This window comes from Natrix helvetica (assembly GCF_964273705.1).
Source record: "Natrix helvetica genome assembly, chromosome: 6".
NCBI lineage: Eukaryota > Metazoa > Chordata > Lepidosauria > Squamata > Natricidae > Natrix > Natrix helvetica.
The window spans coordinates 46,973,456-46,993,052 of record NC_138553.1 but is presented as its reverse complement, the minus strand read 5'-3'; the positions used below and the strand labels follow the sequence as shown (position 1 = coordinate 46,993,052).

The following is a 19,597-nucleotide window of genomic DNA, read 5'->3' as shown; positions in this document are numbered from 1 at the left end:
GAAAAGGGAAAGAGCAGATTACTTTAAATATTTGTAGGTGGCAGTTTGATCTTATAAGCAGAGTTCAGGATCATTGTTTTAAACTAAAAAATTAAATCTTATGTTTAGTTCATTTAAGACTATTCCTCAGTTCCCATCACCCTCAGCCAATGTGGCCAGTAATAAGGAATTAGGGAAGTTATAATTGAACACTTCAGGAAAGTATCAGATTGGTTGTTCTTATATTAATGAAGATAAAATGTTGCAGTAGATTTTCTTTATGTAGTAGTAAGTGCAAAGTAATTTGGTTCCTAAGCAGTGTATATACGGTACTCTCAGATGAGCCGGGGGGGGGGGGGGAGGTTCCAAAATGCACTGCCAAGATTGGGTTCTGCTGACCTACCAAACATACTTTTAAAAATATATTCTCTATATATGTAAGACTATCTGGATAAGCAGACTCTTGAATTTTTAATCAAAATATGAAAAATGCCTCCTGTAGATAAGCCAGTTGTGAAAATTGAAACATGAAATCTTTCAAATTCATTTTATTGATATGGTTTAAAATTCTGGAGGTAGATATCAGACATCATTGGAGCAAAATGATAATTTCATAGTCTTGTTAACCAGAACAGATGCATTTAGTATGAAAGTTTGAAGATTTAGCCAGCATTTTGAGATGTACAAAAGAACAAGAAACTCAGAATTTGCAAGAGGCTGAAAGAAAAGAGGAAAAAATATTATTAGGCAGAAACATCTTTCTGAATAAAATACATCTTTCACCTTAGGAGAAATGCAATTGTAAACTTTATAACAATTGGAGAAAATGCACAAATTATATATTTGACTCTTTGTTTCAAAGACAGGATAATACATACTTTTATTTCATAAGTTGAGAAAAGAACTTCATTGTAGGCTGTATAAAAACTCAAATAAGATTCCAGGTTCGGCATCTCTTCTGGTTGGGAAAGAGTCATTTGTGTCACTTTAGAAGAGCTCATAAAGCATAACATGATTGCGAAACTTGGTACGTCAATGTTCTGTTCTGATATAATGCAGCTTTCTGTGTGCTACATAACAGGAAAAGCATTGTGGCTGCATTGGACTTTTTGTCACACGGAAGACTGCATTCTGAAAATGGGTACCCTAAAGTATTTGCAAGGGAACACATTTTGGTCCCTGCCCACTCAGGGTCACAGAAAGGTAGCTGGTTGGACATAACTTTTTGCATCCTGCTATATATAGTTTCTAAGCCTTCTTGGGAAAGAAGCTCCTTAATTTTGGAACGCTGCTTAAAGTTAGTAACTTTTAAATATTTGGCAAATTTATGAAATGTCTAATAGTTAAGAAATACATTCCCAAGAGGACATAGCATCTGATGCGGGTTTTTAAAATAAAAGGGAGTGAAATCAGTTAGGAATAAATACCGTATTTTTTGAACTATAAGACAGTGCGTCCTACAGTCCAAAAAATATGGTATTTATTCCTAACTTGACATTTCCAAAGTGGGTGGAAATGCCTGTGTGTCTTATAGAACGAATATTGCAGTGGGGGAGAGGGGTTGATGCGGTGCCAATCAGCTGCTCCAGTTGGTGGGGATTGATGCCACTGCCTCTGCCCATTCAGTGGTGAACGGACAGCAATAGGCGACAAATGGGCTGCGGCGACAAACAGACCACACCAAATGGGCCATGGCAGCATACGGGCTGCAGCAAATGGACTGCAGGTGGCAGTATATGGGCTGCGGCAACCAAAATGGGCCGTGGCGCCAATAACATGCTGAAGCTGACCAAGTTGTTTGTTGCAAGGATACGAGCCAAATGAATACTGGATGGATGCTGGGAGGCAGGGCCAGATTTGTTTGTTCTTGTTTTCCTCCTCTAAAGCTAATGTGTGTCTTATAGTCCAGATCATCTTATAGACAGAAAAATACGGTAATAACTGCATACATTGAATATACAGATGTCTCCCATTAAATTTCCTGAAACAAAGTAGCATTTTGTGTCAGTTGAACCTAGGTAAAGTACATTGCAGCAATTCAGCCCTGAAAGTTACAAGGTGTGACTTAAGGTAGTTGTCTTTTCTAAGAAAAAAAAGATATTTTCAATAATGGATACAATGTGAATATGTCTGTTAAGTTTTAAGTTAAGGGCTTAAGAGAGGAATATTAGTAAACTGCTTAGGGGCACACTATTGCCATCCACAAAAAAGCCTGTAAAAAACACGTCTTCTAACCCTAATCCATGTTATTCAAATGATGTTGCTACTCTGGATACCTGAAGTTACACATCCCTATATAGATGAAAAGCATGTTATTTATCAATACCTAGTACCCAATTTTTCAAGAACCGCTGTGTTCTGGAATACCCACAGTGTATCAATATTGCTGCATAAAATTAGGAAGTAAAATGGATTTCATGGCCACCTGCAGCCTTCCAGGCATCCATTTGCAGCCTCAAAAATGCATCAAGTTCCTGCCAACAAATTACAGTAGTCAAATATTTCCGTTTAAAAGTGACAATATGTACAAGGAAAAATGAGTCATTACTAACCTTCCATTTCCTCATGGCCCCTTACTGGAAAAAATTTGCTCTGCCTATCCAGTGAAGACATGGTCCCTTGCCATCTGCCTTTTCTGTAATTCTTGGAGATCATACATGACCCATGTGGATTACAAGTGCTGCCCTAATCCGAAAAAAAGTGATTCACAAACCTGGGTGCTTTTGACAGAGAGCTATGGTAAGAAAGTCACGCAAAAGAGACAGTTTGGTTTAGTGAATTAAGGCACCAGGCTAAAAAGTGGCAAACCATGAGTTCAAGTCCTGCCTTAACCATGAAAGTCAACTGGATAATTGCACCAGTCACTCTTTCAATGCACCCCACCTCACAGGGTTGTAGGGAAATTAGGAAGAGGAAGGTATATTGGATATATTTACCCTTGAGTCATTTGTAAAAATAAAGGCAGGATGCAAATAAATAGATGGGTAAGTTCCCAAGTTTGGACACCCCTGGGTTAGAGTGTTTATGATCTACTTTCCCTAAAAAATGTGTAAAAGTTAAAATATTTCTCAGTTGTAGTGTAATTAACAAGGTGAGCTTGGTATAAATATATTAAAGGAATCCTGATGATGTGTAAAAGTATAAGAGAAAAATGCCAAATCGTTTTTTCTCCAGCCTTTAATAATTCTTAAAAACATTTTAGAATCTGATTGAAAGACCTTATTTAAATAGCAGCTAGTTTGAAATGTTGCTTATTTATATTAACTGATAATTATAAACAGAATAAAAGGTTTCAAAATGTTTTCAGGATGCTTCTAGACAATGCCTCTTAAGAATCCAGTGTTATAGTTTATTGACAATAAATGCAATAAGTTTATCCAACATCTGTTTAAATAAAAATGGCCATTGTGACATCTGATTCATCTGTGCATTGCTTTAGCCTTCCATTTTGATTTTTTGGGGGGAAAGCAATTATATAACATAGTTGCTGACTACCGTTTCTCTTCTGAACATTTTTCAACTACACATTTGCTACAAGTGTTCACATAGCTACTGTGCTTATGCAGGCACACAGACACATACATACCACTGGAACAAATGATATTCTGCCAATGTCACCTTCATGCAAGCTTGCAAAAGCAAGAGCCAGTCCAAGCGCCCTGTTGAACTTTTCCAAGAAGTAGCCTTAGGCACTAATAATTGTTCGGTCTTTGGGGATTGAGGAATGTTCTGGCACTTTAATTGGACACTTTGCAGGAGAGAGGAGGAGGGAGAGGAAGCAGGGAGTTGATGTCTTCTATTTCTTTGTCCTTGTCCATCCCAGATCGTTTCCTAGGCTCGGGGCTCTCCTCTGACCATCTCCCAACTCTGTGCACCCCTTTAGCCACCTTGGGTGCATTTCTACAAGGGTTGTGGTCATAGATCACCAATTTCAAACCATTCAGGTGGATGAGACTGGGGAAATCATGAATGGCATTGCAGTCCACATCAATCACTTCCAGGAAAGGCATATGCAAAAGCACTGGTGGGAAATCGGCCAGTAAGTTGCTGGAGAGCCAGATAGTACGCAGTTCCTTCAGATACTGTAGCTGTCCAGGCAGAGAGCGCAGTGCATTGGATCCAGCATGCAGCGTCTTGAGTTGCTTCAGCTCACACACCACATTGGGCAGGTGGTACAGGCGGTTGGATTCAATCCATAAAGTCTTGAGGTTTTGGAGCTGATGCATCTCTGCAGGTAGGTCTCCCAGTTTGTTATTGCCCAGATAAAGGATACACAGCTGTTTCAAGGTGCACACCACTTGAGGTAGTGTGTGGAAGTTGTTGAAATCCAGTGCCAGGATCTGAAGGTTCTGTAACTCTTCTAACTCAGGGGGCAGATAACTCAGGTTGTTGTTGCTCAAGTACAGTTTGACCAGCTCCCTGAAAGAGCAAACACACACAGGAAACCGTCTCACTTGCCTGCCACTCAGATCCAACATTTTATCAATTGGCATCTCTTCAAGATCTCCCAGGATGTATTTCTGGCACTCATCAAATGGAAGAAAGGCTATAATTGCTCTTAATGTATTGCCCATTCTTAAAAGCTGCAATGGCTTCTAGAGTCAGATGAATAGTCCTTGTAGATGTAGAAACTCTCTGAGTTTTACTCTGCTCTTCTGGCATTTCCCCTTCCCAGTAAAATAGAGGCATGGTCTACATGGCAACAATCATGATTTTCAAGAGCCTTGAAATATTTCTGATAAGTGAATGAGTGTCTGCTGATGAGAACTACAGACATTCCGGTGGAGCAGCTCTAATAAAAAAGGGCAGTAAAACTATCTCAGGGAAGTTCTTGTTGATCTCAAATGTTTTTTGGAAATGCTTCTGAGTTTCCTCTTTAGGATATTTCATTTTTGAGGTTTGTGTCCCATGATTTAATGACCAATAATGTGATCAAAACTTTCAGCAATTTATCCATTCATATGTATGGGTTCAGACATTTGTTAAGTCGTGATATGGCTTCCTAATTTTGGTTTAGCAAGTGGTATGAATATGTGTTTATGATGAGATGAACCAGATGAACAAGTCATTGAATATCAGCCTCAGTAGCTGGAAAATTAGGCCAGTGTATGGACTTAAATTTCCCCTCCATTTCATATGATCCTAATTCAGATCTGGGTCCCCACTGGCAGAATTTTATTTAAAAAGTAAGCATGGAATGTGAAATGTTTTAAAGCATCATCTGATACCAAGTACAATGAATTAGTGCCTCTTGCATAGCACAGTTAATCACATTCTCTAGTCAGAATGTGGCTTTTTGTTACAAAACACAAATTGTCATAATTATTTAATAATAATGACAATTTGTTTGTGTTTTATTATATTTCTTTAATATTTTTGGGATGTGCCAAAATTTAGGTGGGAAGGTCTGGCTTACCATTTAACCATTAATCTGTTTTATCAACATAGATCATTATGACCTTAAACTATTGCATCTTGTGACCATTGACATAGCCAAAGTCTCAGCAGAGAGATAATGAAATAAAATATTGCAGAGAATGAGTTTTGGAAAGTCTTTGGTGTGTGGGGAGAGGGTGGGAACCGATTAATATATATATTTTTTCTACTTCTAAAAGATGGAATCTTTTAAGGGGGAAAAGCTTTTAGGGCTCAATGTATGGTTTTTCCCTTTGCCAATATTTTATCCTCCAAAATATCTGTAAGGCTCAGAAGATTACTGGACCAATGTGGCTAACTGGATATGGTTTGAAGTGCTTTTCTCAATTTTAGTTCATTCTGACCATGAGATTATACTGATTCTGTAGCAAAACAATGACAAATTAGTTTCCTTTCTTGAGTTATTTTAAGAGACAGTTTGGTGTAGTGATTAAGTCATCAGGCTGGAAACCGGAAGAAGCATGAGTTCTAATCCTGATTTATGCAAAAAGCCAGTTGGGTGACTTTGAGGCAGTCACATTCTCTCTCCGCCACGGCAAACTACTTCTGAAAAAACTTGTCAAGAAAATTGCAGGGTCTTGTCCGGGCAGTTTCTGAAATCAGACAAATTGAATAGAAGAGGGGGAAATGAATCATTTAGCTGTATGATATTTCATACATAGCAACCTAAGAACATTTAATCAGTGGAAAGATTTGCCTCCAGAAGTTGTGGATGCTCCAACATTGGAGGTTTTAAGAAGAGATTAGACGATCATTTGTCTGAAATGGTTGTAGGATTTCCTGCTTGAGCAGGAGGTTGGACTACAAGACCTCCATGGTCCCTTCCAACTCTATTCTGTTATAATTCATAAATGCAATATATTTCTCCAGAAAATAACTCACAGATGTCCACCCTTCAATAGCTGTGAAGGATGCTCCAGAAAAAAAGCTTCCTTCAGATGTCTATGGAGATTCTCAGTCATCCAGGCCATTGTTGTACCAAAGGCGCTTTTTCACGAGGCAACTAGACTTACAGCAAGTCCAGTTGCCTCTTGAAGCAGCACTTTTGGGACCTTCCTTCAGATGTTTGGTCACAAGTGATTCATACTCACTTAGACTTAGAGAAAAGGCTTTCTACGACCTGAATGCAATTAGGTAGCAACTATTGTTAAAACAATGTCTGTCATTAAATGTTCTGGTCTTATGCAATAGAATAGAATAGAATTCTTTATTGGCCAAGTGTAATTGGACACACAAGGAATTTGTTCATAAGCTCTCAATGTTCGTATAAATAAAGTGATAAGTCATAGGACATAAACCATAAGACACGCTCATAAATCATAAGATACAAACAACAATTGATAAATCATAATAGTTCAGTGATCTACCAGTATGAGTTCAGTGATCTACCAGGGATGAGCAGACCGAATTTGGGTCTGCTCATCCCTAACAGGTTACAATATTTACACAAAACAACTGTGCTTTTACAGCATATTGCAGATGTCCTGCCAAGCAGCTGTTGACTCACCAATAGCTGATTGTGTTCCCAGTGAACCACAGTGACACATAAAAGAGCAAATGCTCCAAGAAATCAGCTACATTTTCATTTTCAATACACCGAAGGCATGAAGGTTCTTTTAGTAACTCTGGTTTATATTCCATTCATGACTGCTCTGATAAGGTAAGAAAGAATTTCAGAGCATTCTTATTTGTGTGTATATGCAGCAATATGAAAACAAATTATTAGTTTACTTCAAAGCTTCCTTAGAAAACTTTATAATGTTTAAATAATGTCCGAAACTATTAGAGAATGATGCTACTATAATCTTCATTTGTGGCAAAACCAAATCGAATCACGCGAATCCAGTTCTTAAGATGCTCTTTTTACAAGGCCAGAGTATTTAAGCACTAAGCCTAATTTATCTGCTATGGAAGTAGATGATACATATAGATAGCTCCTGCTGAGTCTCTTAGATGTTATATTAGAAATATAACAAATATTTATTACAAAAACAAATATTAGGAAAAAACAAAGAAAAGAAAAGGAAAAATAGTAGGACAAAGAAGCAGAATCTGTTTTGGGGGTGGGCTGGTTATAAATGCATTTATATTGTACCCACTCTTTCTAAAGTTTCGTCATCATTTCCTCCTTCCCCAAGCTATCCTGCTTTTTCACTTACTGTGCTAATGTTTTGGGCTGGAGGAGAGTCCATTTGGACCTAGATTGATTGCATGTCACAGGGAGTTTTCTTTTTATATGTCTGTGGTCACTTTTTCTAATGGCAAGATCTAAATGGTTCGTGTCCAGTGAGTATGTTCAATTGAACCAAAAATATAAAGCCTACCCATAGCATACTTTGATAATACTGTAGTATCAGTTTGCTGAGCCTCAAAGCAGGAAAAACAATGCAAATCATGACATTTGGTAAATGGCAGTGTCAACATTCAAATCTGTATTTATATTGTTCAATCAGGATTCCACTAGTTCAGTTTAATTCTATCCAAACTGTACTTCGAAAAGGAGGACAACTGGAGCAATTTTGGAGGAATAATTTACCTGAAAGTTTTGCTCAGAAGTACCATCCTTGCTTTCCATCTGATATTCTTTTGTCCATGAGTGCAAAGGAAAAACTTCATAATTACATGAATGTGAGTATGTTTGTAGAAAACAGAATGAAAAGAATAGCCTGGTACAACTCTGGGTCAACCAAAATAAGCAAAATAAGCATAGAGCTAGGTCACTAGGGGGAAGGGAGGCCCACAGAGTTTTCCCCTTTAGCTGTTGTGCTCTGAAATCAACTTTAGTCCATTTTTTGTAACTGTCATTATCTGTCAGGCTCCACTTTCATCAGCATTGTATAATAATAACTTTTTTTGGCATGCTGAAAGACTAAAATTTAAAAGTTTAGTTTAAAAGTGTCATCAGCTATTACATTTGCCTCCATCCCATGGAGTGAGAGTTTTCCTTCTATTGTTGGGCTGCATTGAGAGGAATGGAAACTTCTCCTGGAGCAGCCCTTAATTGGCCTCGTTAATGAGATCTTTTGCCTAGACCAACATATTATGCAAAATGGGATTTACTAATGGAAGCAATAAAAATACCAATCAGATACTTATGACACGTAAACTCGCTAATATTGTTGGCACACACAAGCATTTCATAATCTAGCAGATCCCAGTGATGGTTAATTCCTAAAAATAGATTATGAGCTCTGGGTTGATATGGAGAGTGGACTGATACGGACTGGATTCCCAATAAACCTCTGAAAGCAACAATGACTAATTCTCTCTTGACATCTCAGATTCAATGGCTCATTTTTTAAAAATCCACTTCAGGGTTATTTTCAACCACAAAAAATAAAATTGCTGGCAGAGTTCATGTAGAGCTTTGGAATGATATATCACTGGTATGCTGATGACACCCATGGGCTGATGAAACCAAATGATCTAAACATTTGCTTTTTGACCCTTCCCCAATAGCTTTGGGTTCCTGTGTGACAGTGACCGCAGAGAGTGTATTTGCACTGTGCCTTATCTAATCATTCCTGAGTTGCTAGACTTGGCCAAGTTTCCAGGGCTTCATGTTGTGCAATCCTTGAGAAGTGTCTAAAGCTGCAATTGACGTAAAATATCCAGGCAGCAAATAAGTGCAAAATATTGGAACTAAAACGATTCCATATTAAAAATCTGCAGTGCTTGGCACTTACTTTCTGGCTACCATTTAAAGTAGTAGTTTTAACATTTAAAGCCCTAGACTCACGATGGCGAACCTATGGTCTGCATTCCAGAGGTGTCACGCAGAGCCTTCTCTGTGGGCACGTGCGCCATGGCCAGCTGCTCTTCTGGTTTCCAGCATGCACATGCATGCCATCCAGCTGGTCTTTGCAGGTGCCGAAGCTCCAGAAAACAGCCTGAAAAACAGCCTGAAAAAACATTAAAAACAGGCTGTTTTTCAGGCTGTTTTCTGGGCTGCTTTGGCCTGAAAACAGCAGACAAACGGTCTGAAAACGGCCAAAAAACAGGCATGCGTGCACCAGCCAGCTGGTCTTCGGGTTTCCAGTACTCCAACATGCACGCACATGCATGCATCTTCCAGTTTGGGCACTCGTTACCGAAAAGGTTCGCCATTACTACCCTAGACCAAAAAAAGCCCAACCCCTGATTACCTGTGACCTAACCTGTGATATCAGGTTCTGTTTAATACCTAACCAGGACAAGAGGTTCTCTTCTGACGTCCTTATTCTCTCTGAGATCTTGTTATGCATATGGGAAAGACCCTCCCCTACACAACATCCATGCTGCATCTAGGAATTTAGCCCAGTCTTCACTTTTTCCAGTTTTAGAATAGGAGTTAGACCTTCCTATGAGACCTTCCTGTTCAATTTTAATTAGTTTATAATAACTTTTTAAATATCTTAAATGATTATGCTTTATGGAGTGCCATATGGACATAATGGCAGAATACTGTATAATTGGGATTTTTTAAAAAAATGCTTAATACATGATTTGTGTAGAAATAGATATGCAAAGAACATGATCGAGTTGTATTACTCTGACTTAATAAGTAAAACAACAACCAATAGTGGAGTTGATTTTATTGATTTGGATTCAGACCCCAACACAGTATTTCCCACCCGGCCCAGAGTATTTCAGTATGCAATATGCAGTACTTCTGTATTGCTCAAAATGCCTTTCCCGAGCCTTGTGTGAGCTGCCATACATTGATCTTTCTTTTACTATTTCTTCTTTCTACAGCATCTTTTCTTCCCATACAACCTCTTGGGGTAGTCTCAAGCATCCTCCTCAGACCTATAGGAAAAGCTTTCATGAACCAAAATTAACTATGGAGAAATAAAAATGGGCTAATCCTATTTTGTGAGCCGAGACTTTGGGTTCTAATTATTTTATGGTTTATATTTATAGTACAAATTAAAAACAGGTGAACAAATAAATAATAAAAATATGATAATACAAATCCAAATGTGCCCTGATTTCCTTAAAAAATGATGTTGAAGGATTCCCATTAATGGAAGGGTTTTTGTTAGTTCCTCCTATGCTTCCTGGATTTTTTTTTCTTAAGGGTTGGGAAGCAAATAGAGTTAAATATGGAAATGAAAGGATTATCAAAAATCCACTCCCTGAAGTTATTATAAGATTGTCTGCGCTATTCGTATGCTTGATTTCAGGGTTATGGGTTATATTAAGTGTTTTTATCAGACTTACAGAGTCCACTAATCACAGCTAGAAGCCAGTTAGAGAGCAGAGGGCACAAAGGAGCCAATGACTTTTTAAAACCCCAAATAATAATTCTAAAGAAGAAGCTGGAATGATAGCTATCAGAGTTTCAACCCCCACCCTCCAAATTCTCCAGATCATTAACATGGTCTGCCTAAGACTTTGGACAAGAACAAAGTCTTAGAGTGTTTTAGAGATGAGCAGGCTAGCTATGAGCCCTTACTGTCCTTTCTTACAAGATGTCTGGACTGAAGCCTTAGAAGTGAAAAGGGTTTAGAGCAAGTTGGAACTTGGTAGGTGACTAATTACTGAATGATGGATGCCTTTTTTCCTCCTAGGCCCAATACTATGGAGAAGTGAGCATTGGCACCCCCCCGCAGAAATTCTCTGTGATATTGGACACTGGATCTACTGATTTTTGGATACCATCAATATATTGCATAAGTGATGCTTGTTGTAAGAAATATTTATATCATTCAAGAACTTAAATAAAATCAACAAAGAAAAGTTCAAATTTTGTCATACAAGAAACTAGGGGAAAAAATTGTTAATTCATGACTTCATTTAATTCATGACTTCATCTCAGATATGGAACCCCTTTGAGATTTCTTCTCTGCTGATATTTCCCATTTATCTCAGCTAGACGAAACAACTGTTCAAAAATTGTGTCATTTTGGAGTTGTCTCATTTTTTAATGAACATTATTTTGATTTTTCTTTTTTTATTGATTTTTCCATTTTTCTGTCGTTTCTTTTAGAATTTGTGGTTTTATTATTCATATTTTTCTTTAAACCATTTTAATGAGGAGGAAAGTCTGCACAGAACTAAAATAACTAGGAACAAAGAATAATAGAATGCTTTAGCTGAAAGAGATCTAACATACCCAATCCCTTCAGCCTAAATCATCAATAATCATGATAGATCTAAGCAAAGGTGTTCATATCCACAACAGTATTTTTTGTACCTTAGAATCTGAAGCTAATTTTTGTTCAAGTGATTATTCTGCCCTAGTAGGGCAATTTCCTATAGCCATTCTTCATTAGCTGAATTATTAGCTGTAGAGTTTTTCATTGATGCTTTCAGTAAAGAAACTAGATTCGAAGTGAGTCACAAACACTTTTCAATCTTTCTCTTAGTAGGAGAATTTCAGTATCCTTTGAATAGCTTAACATTTAGATCCAAATATCAGCTTTGCCGAGGCCACACCACAATATGTAACTCTCTGAACAAAGAGAGATAGATATTCTTCCCTAATATATAAGAAACTGAATAGACTTCATGGAACCTCCAGTTCTGCAAGTTCAATTTGTCCTTAGCCTCTGTCACATAAAGCAGCTGCCTCTGGAATGGGCCAACTCGCTGCACCCAACTCACTGCGGGACATTTATCAATTCAATTTAATTATTTAAAATAAGTACATTTTTGTCATTCACGTTTCATTTTGTTTCTCCATTTGCATCCTTTATTTAATGATTCTATTCCACCACTTCTTTGATATTAATGTAAATTTTGTCCTGTAGCAAGTTGGCCGTGGCGAGTTGGCTGTAGTGAGTTGGCCATGGTGAGTTGATGGGACAGTGATGAATTGTCATTGACCCGCTGCCTTATTCGCTGAATCAAAGAATTTCTCTGCTTTCTGCCAAATAATTTGACCCTGATACTTTAATCCAATGTTTTTCTTTTGCTGAAAAAATATTTTCAATAGTTAATCCTACTTTCCAGAAGAAGTAATGGGTTAAGAGCAAATTTTATTTTTACAGTAAAACACAACAAATTTGAGTCATTTATGTCACATTCCTATCAACATGGAGGGCGACAATTTTCTCTGCGATATGGTACTGGGCACCTCGTGGGCATTTTTTCCAAAGATGTGGTCCAGGTGAGAGAACTGCTTTTATCTTCAAGGGTTTTATGTTTTCTGAGAATGTGTACAGTATTAGAATTAAAAAATAAATTGCTGGAGATAAGGGAGACCTCTTTTAAAAACAATTCAACTAAACTAGGAACCTTCTTCTTAGAGGAGTTAGGAATAATAATATCCTAAGGAAACAATTGAGAGCCAGTTTGGTATCATGGTTAAGAAGTTGGCCTAGAAACCAGGAAACAATTATTTCTAGTCCCATCTTAGGCATGAGAAACTGGCTTGATGTTTTTGGACCAGTCACTCTTTCTCAGCCCAATGACCTCAAAGGGATGTTGTGAGGAAAATATGAGAAAAAAGGAGTGGTGGTATGCTTATTGCCATGAATTGTAGATGAAAAAATGAAATAAAAATCTAAATAAAACAACATTTCCCTTGAAATGGTTCCTACTATATGCAGCTGTAATATCTTTTCAAACTGTTTTTCTTTTACAATCAATGAACAGATTAGCAATATTTCCATTGAGGCCCAAGACTTTGGTGAATCTCTCTTGGAGCCAGGCAACACCTTTGTCTCTGCACATTTTGATGGGGTGTTGGGCTTGGCATACCCTAACTTGTCAGTGGCGGATGCTGTTCCAGTCTTTGACAATATGATGAAGCAGAATTTGGTTGAAGAGCCTGTGTTTTCCTTCTTTCTTAACAGGTCAGTATTTGAAAAGAAGGGCAAACGGAGGAGAAATAGATGCATCAGTTGATCAATATCTATTCAAGAGTTATTTAATCTTCATGCCATTGCCTCTTTGGGGGAATAGTCCAGCTCTATGTCAAAAGAATAATACATGTACAGGAAAATGATTGATTTATCTAATTCTGCATTATATATTCTGGGAAACTATTCACAGCTCTTAGATAAATACAGTTGGAAAGCTAGTTTTGCAGCAAAGGAGGCTTCCTTCTCTCAAAATAAACCACCAAAATAAATCACAACACGATTACATGTTAACTTTCAGCCCATCTGTTTGATCAAAGCTCTGTATTTTTTTAAAAATAAATAAATAAGAGAATCCATTTTTCTATGAACAACTTTTTCTAAGAATAGATTATTACAAGTCCTATAAGCATATTTCCTTACTTATATCTGTATACAGCTTTCCTATTACCTGTATTATAGATATTTCCAAATATATATGCATTGCAGGAAACCTCCCCAAATATACAGCATTTTATATGCAGTTATGCGGTGAGAAATACTTTGAAATAGATTTTAATAATTGATAATTCGTGCTACAATAGCTTCCATTTTGGCAGGTACATATTTTTCTTGAAAATAAATCCATAACAGATTTCTTTACTATCCCTAATTTATTTCAAATATCTCCTCTGAATCCCAGTTGTGTTCTCATTCAGTTTAACAACTACATGTTTTGCTCATCAGTACAATGCATTTCATCTTTTCAGAGATGGCACCAAGGATGGAGGTGAATTGATATTTGGAGGCATAGACCATTCACTCTACCATGGACCCATATATTGGATTCCTGTCAGTCGGAAAATGTACTGGCAGATTCCTCTTGAAAAGTAAGTTTGCTAAAACAGAAACCTTGAGGTAGGCATGCAAAAACAATGTCTGACTCCTGATGAAGCAGATGAACCACAACCAATACATACATACATACATACATACATACATACATACATACATACATACATATATATTGCTTATGTTTGAGTACGAGAAATAATTTTCTGGGCCTGCACTGTTGGCTGGCAGCCAACAAGATAACAAACTGGATGCCTGCTACCAGAATCCAGTAATATATGAGCTCAGGAAGATTTTTTTTTAAAAAGAAGAGAGTCCTTTTTACCAATATATTATGAAGGCAACTGTAAACACAGACACAGGCTTGGTATAATCAAGACCAGGAATTCACTAAACAATGACAAATCCAAGCGACAAGACAAGAGACACAATGAGCTGGAATCCAGAGTTCTAAACATAGCATAGTCATAGACAGAGTTGAGGACTGAAAAATTGTTTCCAGCATCTACTACCAGGAAAGAATTACAATACACCAGCTTATTTTTTGTAAGCCATCCAGAGTCACTGAGAATGAGCAGGAAGCCATGTAAATTTTCTAAATAAATAAATGAATAAAATATAGAGCGGCGGCAGCTGAGCTCTCAGCATTGGCTCTTCTGTTGTCCTGTTTCCTGCCAAGTCTCTCCAATCTATGGAGTTGTTTCCCCTATGGCTGAATCTTTATCAACCACTCTACTTAGCACTGGTGGCTGGACCTCAGAGTCAGAGGGGCTGTGAACGCAGCAACTAAATATAATTAGTTATTACATAATAGAATTGTACATATAATTTTCTTTTAATATCTTCACCTGTAGAAACTTTTTCAAAAGAAGACAGACATAGAAAGTATGACCAAGATGTTTTCTTTATATTTTTGTTTTTCAAAAAAAAAAAACAAAAAAAAACCAGAAGCATGGTTTCCTTGTGCTCCCCTTATAAATAAAATAAATTAGATGTTTGCATGGTAAAACGTAAAAGTTTCCCCGTCAGCCATGTCTGATTCTATGGTGCTCATCTTCATTTCATGGCCAAGGGTGCCAGTGTTGTCCAATGACAGTTTCTGTGGACATGTGACCAGCATGGCTATATGTCAAAGATGCGTGGAATGCTGTTACCTTCCCACTGAAGTGGTATATTTTAATCTCCTCGCATTTGCATGTTTTCAAACTGCTAGGTGGGCAGATATTGGCATGGGTAAGAGCAGGGGCGTCAAACTCGCATCATCATGTTGTCATTACAACTTTTTTCCCCTTCGCTAAAATGGGGGTGGGCATGGCCAGGGCATGACACATCCAGCCCGTAGGCCACGAGTTTGACACCTCTGGGTTAGAGGATAATTCAATACATATTTATTGAAGCATAAATCTTACCACAGGATTTTGAAAAGTATGAGATTGGAGCCTTATTTTCTCTTGACAATACTGAATGCAAAAATCCAAATGATATTAATGGACAGATGTTTTGTGTGTGTGTGTGTTTGTATGTGTGTGTGTAATGCAAAGAAAGAGAAAAGATCTAATGTTTGCTTTTTCAAATTACCTATTTAATTTTGTTTGTTTTTGTATTCATGTATTCCAATTACTTTCAGTCTGTTTCTTGATTATTGATGATTACTCTCCTCCCTTATCCCTTTATGCTTTCTGCATCCAATAATGCAGTGTGAAAATCCAGGGACAGATCGTAGCATGTAAAAATGGCTGTGAAGCTATTGTAGATTCAGGAACCTCTCTTATTACTGGTCCACTACTAGATATTAAAAAACTACAAGCAAAAATTGGAGCTGTCCCCAGTTCTTCTGGAGAGGTAAATAAAATTCTGGGCTGGAAAGGATAAAAATTATTGATATCATGGTGACTCAAACATATTAAGAGAGAGAGAGAGATCTCTCTCAAAATAAGAGATATATTAAAGCATAAATAAAGATTGGTTTTGTGAATTGTAAAATTAACAGTGAAGTTTTTTTATAATCCTTTTTTCCACTATGCCTATATTTAATATATCTGGAAACCAGCATAGAAGCTGCTGGAAATGGAATAGGCTGAAATTTTAAAGAGATAATTTGGCATTTATTTACTCAGCTTTTATCCACTTTATTTGGAACAAATTTTCTTCTACAATGGATATTGATATGGGAGAATGAAAATAGGAAAGGCACTGAATGGAAGATGCTTAAATGAACTGGCCAGCTTTTTTATTCTAGGGCTAGTAGGTCTGGCTTGCAAACATTTGGATGACCACTTGATATTTCTATGTTTATCTGGGTTCTTCAGCCCAGAAACTCGGTGCTCTTCTTTCATGGGGCTGCAAGAGAACCCACAACAATCAAACCAGACTCTTCCTTTTATCCATCACGTCTCTGATCCGATCCACCAATTTGGAGACCTGATTGGCTCAAAGGGCAGCAGACCAATGGTGAAAGTGAAGAATGAATTAAAGGGTTAATGAGAAAGAGGCTATCTGCTGCTTCATGGCACAGTCCTTCCCAGGAGCCTGTCATTGTTTGGCCACTTTTAAACATGGCTTGAATCGCTTTTCAGAAGAGTGCTAACCCCATGTTTTAAACTAGACTGACTTCACAATTAAGAAATGTGAAGGGGGAAATTGCAGGGGAAAGTGTGTGTGAATTTTAAGCAGCAACTCCCCATCAATCAGCTGTTAGTTTGGCTACTTTTGAACACAGGTTCATTATACTTCTAAGAAGGTGGTAAACTGGTCTTCAGGAGGAGTGAAAAAGAAGCTGGAGAGCAAATGAGCATCTGTCAAAAGTAATTCCAGGCTTTGCACAGCTTCACTGCTGTGCTCTTCAACTCCTTTCGGCTGTTTGGGTTTTTGTTTCTTCTTTTTACTTTTTACTTTTTCATGCAGTGAAGCAGATTCTCCTCCTCTATACTGTTCAGCCTGTTTTTCAGACTTGCTGATAGATGCTGGAAGGTCAAGAATTAGCTCCCAATAGAGTTTGTGCAAAGCCTGGATATTTTCCCACTAGCTGGTGACATTTGGTAGAGAGGGTGAGAGACAACTCAGAGCTTCTTTTCCTTTTCCTTGTATAAGGATGCCACCATTTGGGAGGCATTTGTCCTGTGGTAGGATACAAGTTGTTGCAAGATGAAATTTTATACTAGTATAGTTTAATGCTGGCTAAAGAACAGTTAGACTGGCCTTATGAAAGTCATGGGAAAAACTTTTAATATTTATAACAAGTGACAATGCAAGAGCTGCTGGTTCTAAAAGTCAACATCCTTTTGAAAATACTCAATAATTTTCTTGACTGGAAGTCATAATTATTATTGTTTCTGTCATCTGTTGTCCTTATATCATTATGAGTTGTGAGATACTGATGTGGTTGAAAACTGTAATTGTATTTAGATGCCATTGTGAAGTCTTTTTACGAATAGGATAACTGAATCTAATGTAGTGCATTTGAGTAAATTTAATGATCAACATTTTAAATATCTTTTATACATTCACCAGCTTTGTAGGAGGAAAAGAGCTGCTCAAATTATGAACTTCACTGTGTAGCTCCAGAATTGTGCTCCCTTCTTAAAACTTCCATTTTGACAATTGATTTTGCACATCATCATCTATATTGATTGTCCCCTTTGACTGGCTTGATAATAATGCTTGTTTCTATTAGTGTTACTGCTGATGTGGCTAATTGGCAGTTGTGCACACATCTGAGAATGGTGTTTCACAATGTATATGTTGGACCTTATTTTGAATCATTAAAACAGTGACATCCTTTTAAAGCTTACATGGCTGTTTTAACAGTTTTAAAATAAATTGCTCAGAGTACAGGCCCATACAGTGCAAATTACCTCTTGTGACAGTTCATCAGTGTCAAAAGTGTGTCAACCTTGCAAACAACACAAACATTTTAATGATTCAAGAAATTTGCCTTTGTTCATTACCCACTCTTTCAAAGATTTGTATGGCCTTATTTCTTCCTTGGTTCATTCTCTGTTATTTATGGCCAGTTTAACTTTATGCCAACAGCATCTTTAGCTTTTTGTCAAAGAATGTAGGATAAATCTATCCAGCCTTGGCACTTCATTATGCTCATCAGTTTGGATGTTGCAAGCCCACCTGTACCAGAGGGAAAGCAATTTGGGAGATTAAATTCTTATGATAAAATATTGGCTCTTTACTAGTTCCAATATCTCCTCATGTTGCTTTTAGTAAGACACTATATCAGTTCTTTGGCTTTTACTGTGGCAGGCAGATCCAGCATTTGCCATTTTACTTAATTGTTAAACATGAAACCTCCATATTTAAATGCAATGAATGATTAGATGTCAGGAATTATCAGGAACAAGTCAGTGTAAATGGTGACCAAAATTTTAGATCAAGGAATGCTTTGATTTGTGTTACAGTTTCTTGTGGACTGCAGGAGACTTTCCAGTCTGCCCTCAATAAGCTTTACCATTGGGCAGAAAGAATTCACATTAACGCCAAAGCAATATATAATTAAGGTATGTATCCAAGCTTTAATAATGGTCACTTAATTATCACTTAATAATGTATTTTAATTTAAATAATGCTGTGCTTCAATGGTTAGATGTCCTAGACATAGATCTTTTTAACATATTTTATTGGAGTCTACTACTCTATGTGAAATGTTAATATATATTGCTAGTCCATGTATGATATGCCATATGATAAATAAATCAATAATGAATACATTTTCTAGCACCACACAATAAGCATAAGTGCAGATTTTCATATGCATGATTTTATTACACAATAATAATATTACACAATATTATTTTGGAAGGGTTTAGAAATCGGCTCAAAGAACTTTTTAATATATTGTTCCTTATCTTTTATATATCAGTTCCTGTTGCAGTCAGAATATGCTGCTTTAGGACTATTTTCTCCTTCAGTAAATAAATGTTCTCATTTGGTGATGAGACTGTACACAGGATGGACTTAACTTATCTGGAGATAACCATCCTTGGGTAGGTAATGGTAATATATGGAGCAAATGGATCCTTTTGCCTTCAGTCTAAAGAAGAGGCCTCATTCTCCAGCTGTCTAGTCCAATTGCCCCAAGGCTTGGGCAGCAGGATTTCCATTTAATCTGTTCTATTCATATGTAATTAAGTCAAGCTTTCAAGAAGCCATGCAATAGGTAGTTCAGCTCAGATTCAGTGCAGGCACAGGCAAAATGACAGTTGTATCTATCTACTGACAGATTCCAGTTCAGACTGAACAGAAGAGGATAGAAGAGACTAAATAAAGAGACAATGATTAGATCATACTGATTATGGTAATCCAAGAGCAAGTCTCCATGGTGAGAAGTTGACTGCAAGAGTTTTAAAAGGCCTACCTAGTGTACCCCAATTGGCTCCCAGGAGAGGTAGAAAAGAGCAATTGGTGACTCTTCTCCAGATATTGCTGAACCAGAATGCCAAGCAGCTTGAGCCAACATGGCCATTGGGAACATCTGGAGAGGCACATCTTGACTACCTTAGTCGATAGAATCAGCTGTGTTTCAGATGTTGCCTTTCTTCACAAGATAGGCCATC

General features: G+C 37.3%; 2 protein-coding genes across 6 annotated transcripts in view; one reads left to right on the top strand and one right to left on the bottom strand.

Moving 5' to 3' along the window:
- Positions 1 to 83: 83 nt before the first annotated feature.
- On the bottom strand, positions 84 to 4,589 carry LRRC10 (leucine rich repeat containing 10). 4 transcript variants are annotated; one of them, XM_081956973.1, is made up of 4 exons: positions 3,566 to 4,589; positions 2,532 to 2,664; positions 858 to 937; positions 84 to 696 (listed from the first exon to the last, which is right to left on the bottom strand). In XM_081956973.1, the coding sequence occupies exon 1, from the start codon at positions 4,551 to 4,553 to the stop codon at positions 3,717 to 3,719; it is 837 nt and encodes a 278-aa protein (XP_081813099.1). In that variant the 5' UTR covers positions 4,554 to 4,589; the 3' UTR covers positions 84 to 696; positions 858 to 937; positions 2,532 to 2,664; positions 3,566 to 3,716. The 4 variants fall into 4 exon arrangements, with proteins under 4 accessions (XP_081813099.1, XP_081813098.1, XP_081813101.1 ...); XM_081956972.1 differs by having other exon boundaries at positions 84 to 937; XM_081956975.1 differs by lacking the exon at positions 858 to 937.
- The window catches only part of LOC309394150 (cathepsin E-like), an 18,861-nt gene continuing 3,355 nt past the window's right edge, over positions 4,092 to 19,597 (top strand). Inside the window, exons 1-8 of one of the 2 annotated variants that reach the window (XM_081956971.1) lie at positions 4,092 to 4,213; positions 7,869 to 8,043; positions 10,968 to 11,085; positions 12,390 to 12,508; positions 12,997 to 13,196; positions 13,952 to 14,071; positions 15,731 to 15,875; positions 18,443 to 18,541. In XM_081956971.1, coding sequence (XP_081813097.1) covers positions 4,200 to 4,213; positions 7,869 to 8,043; positions 10,968 to 11,085; positions 12,390 to 12,508; positions 12,997 to 13,196; positions 13,952 to 14,071; positions 15,731 to 15,875; positions 18,443 to 18,541 — 990 coding nt within the window. In that variant the 5' untranslated portion in view covers positions 4,092 to 4,199. Of the gene's footprint in view, positions 4,214 to 7,018; positions 7,076 to 7,868; positions 8,044 to 10,967; positions 11,086 to 12,389; positions 12,509 to 12,996; positions 13,197 to 13,951; positions 14,072 to 15,730; positions 15,876 to 18,442; positions 18,542 to 19,597 lie in introns of those variants that run through there. The other variant, XM_081956970.1, reaches the window with a different exon arrangement.

Bases quoted from the DNA above. Each gene is read 5' to 3' on its own strand.
- LRRC10 (XM_081956972.1), bottom strand. From the start codon at position 4,553: ATGGGCAATACATTAAGAGCAATTATAGCCTTTCTTCCATTTGATGAG.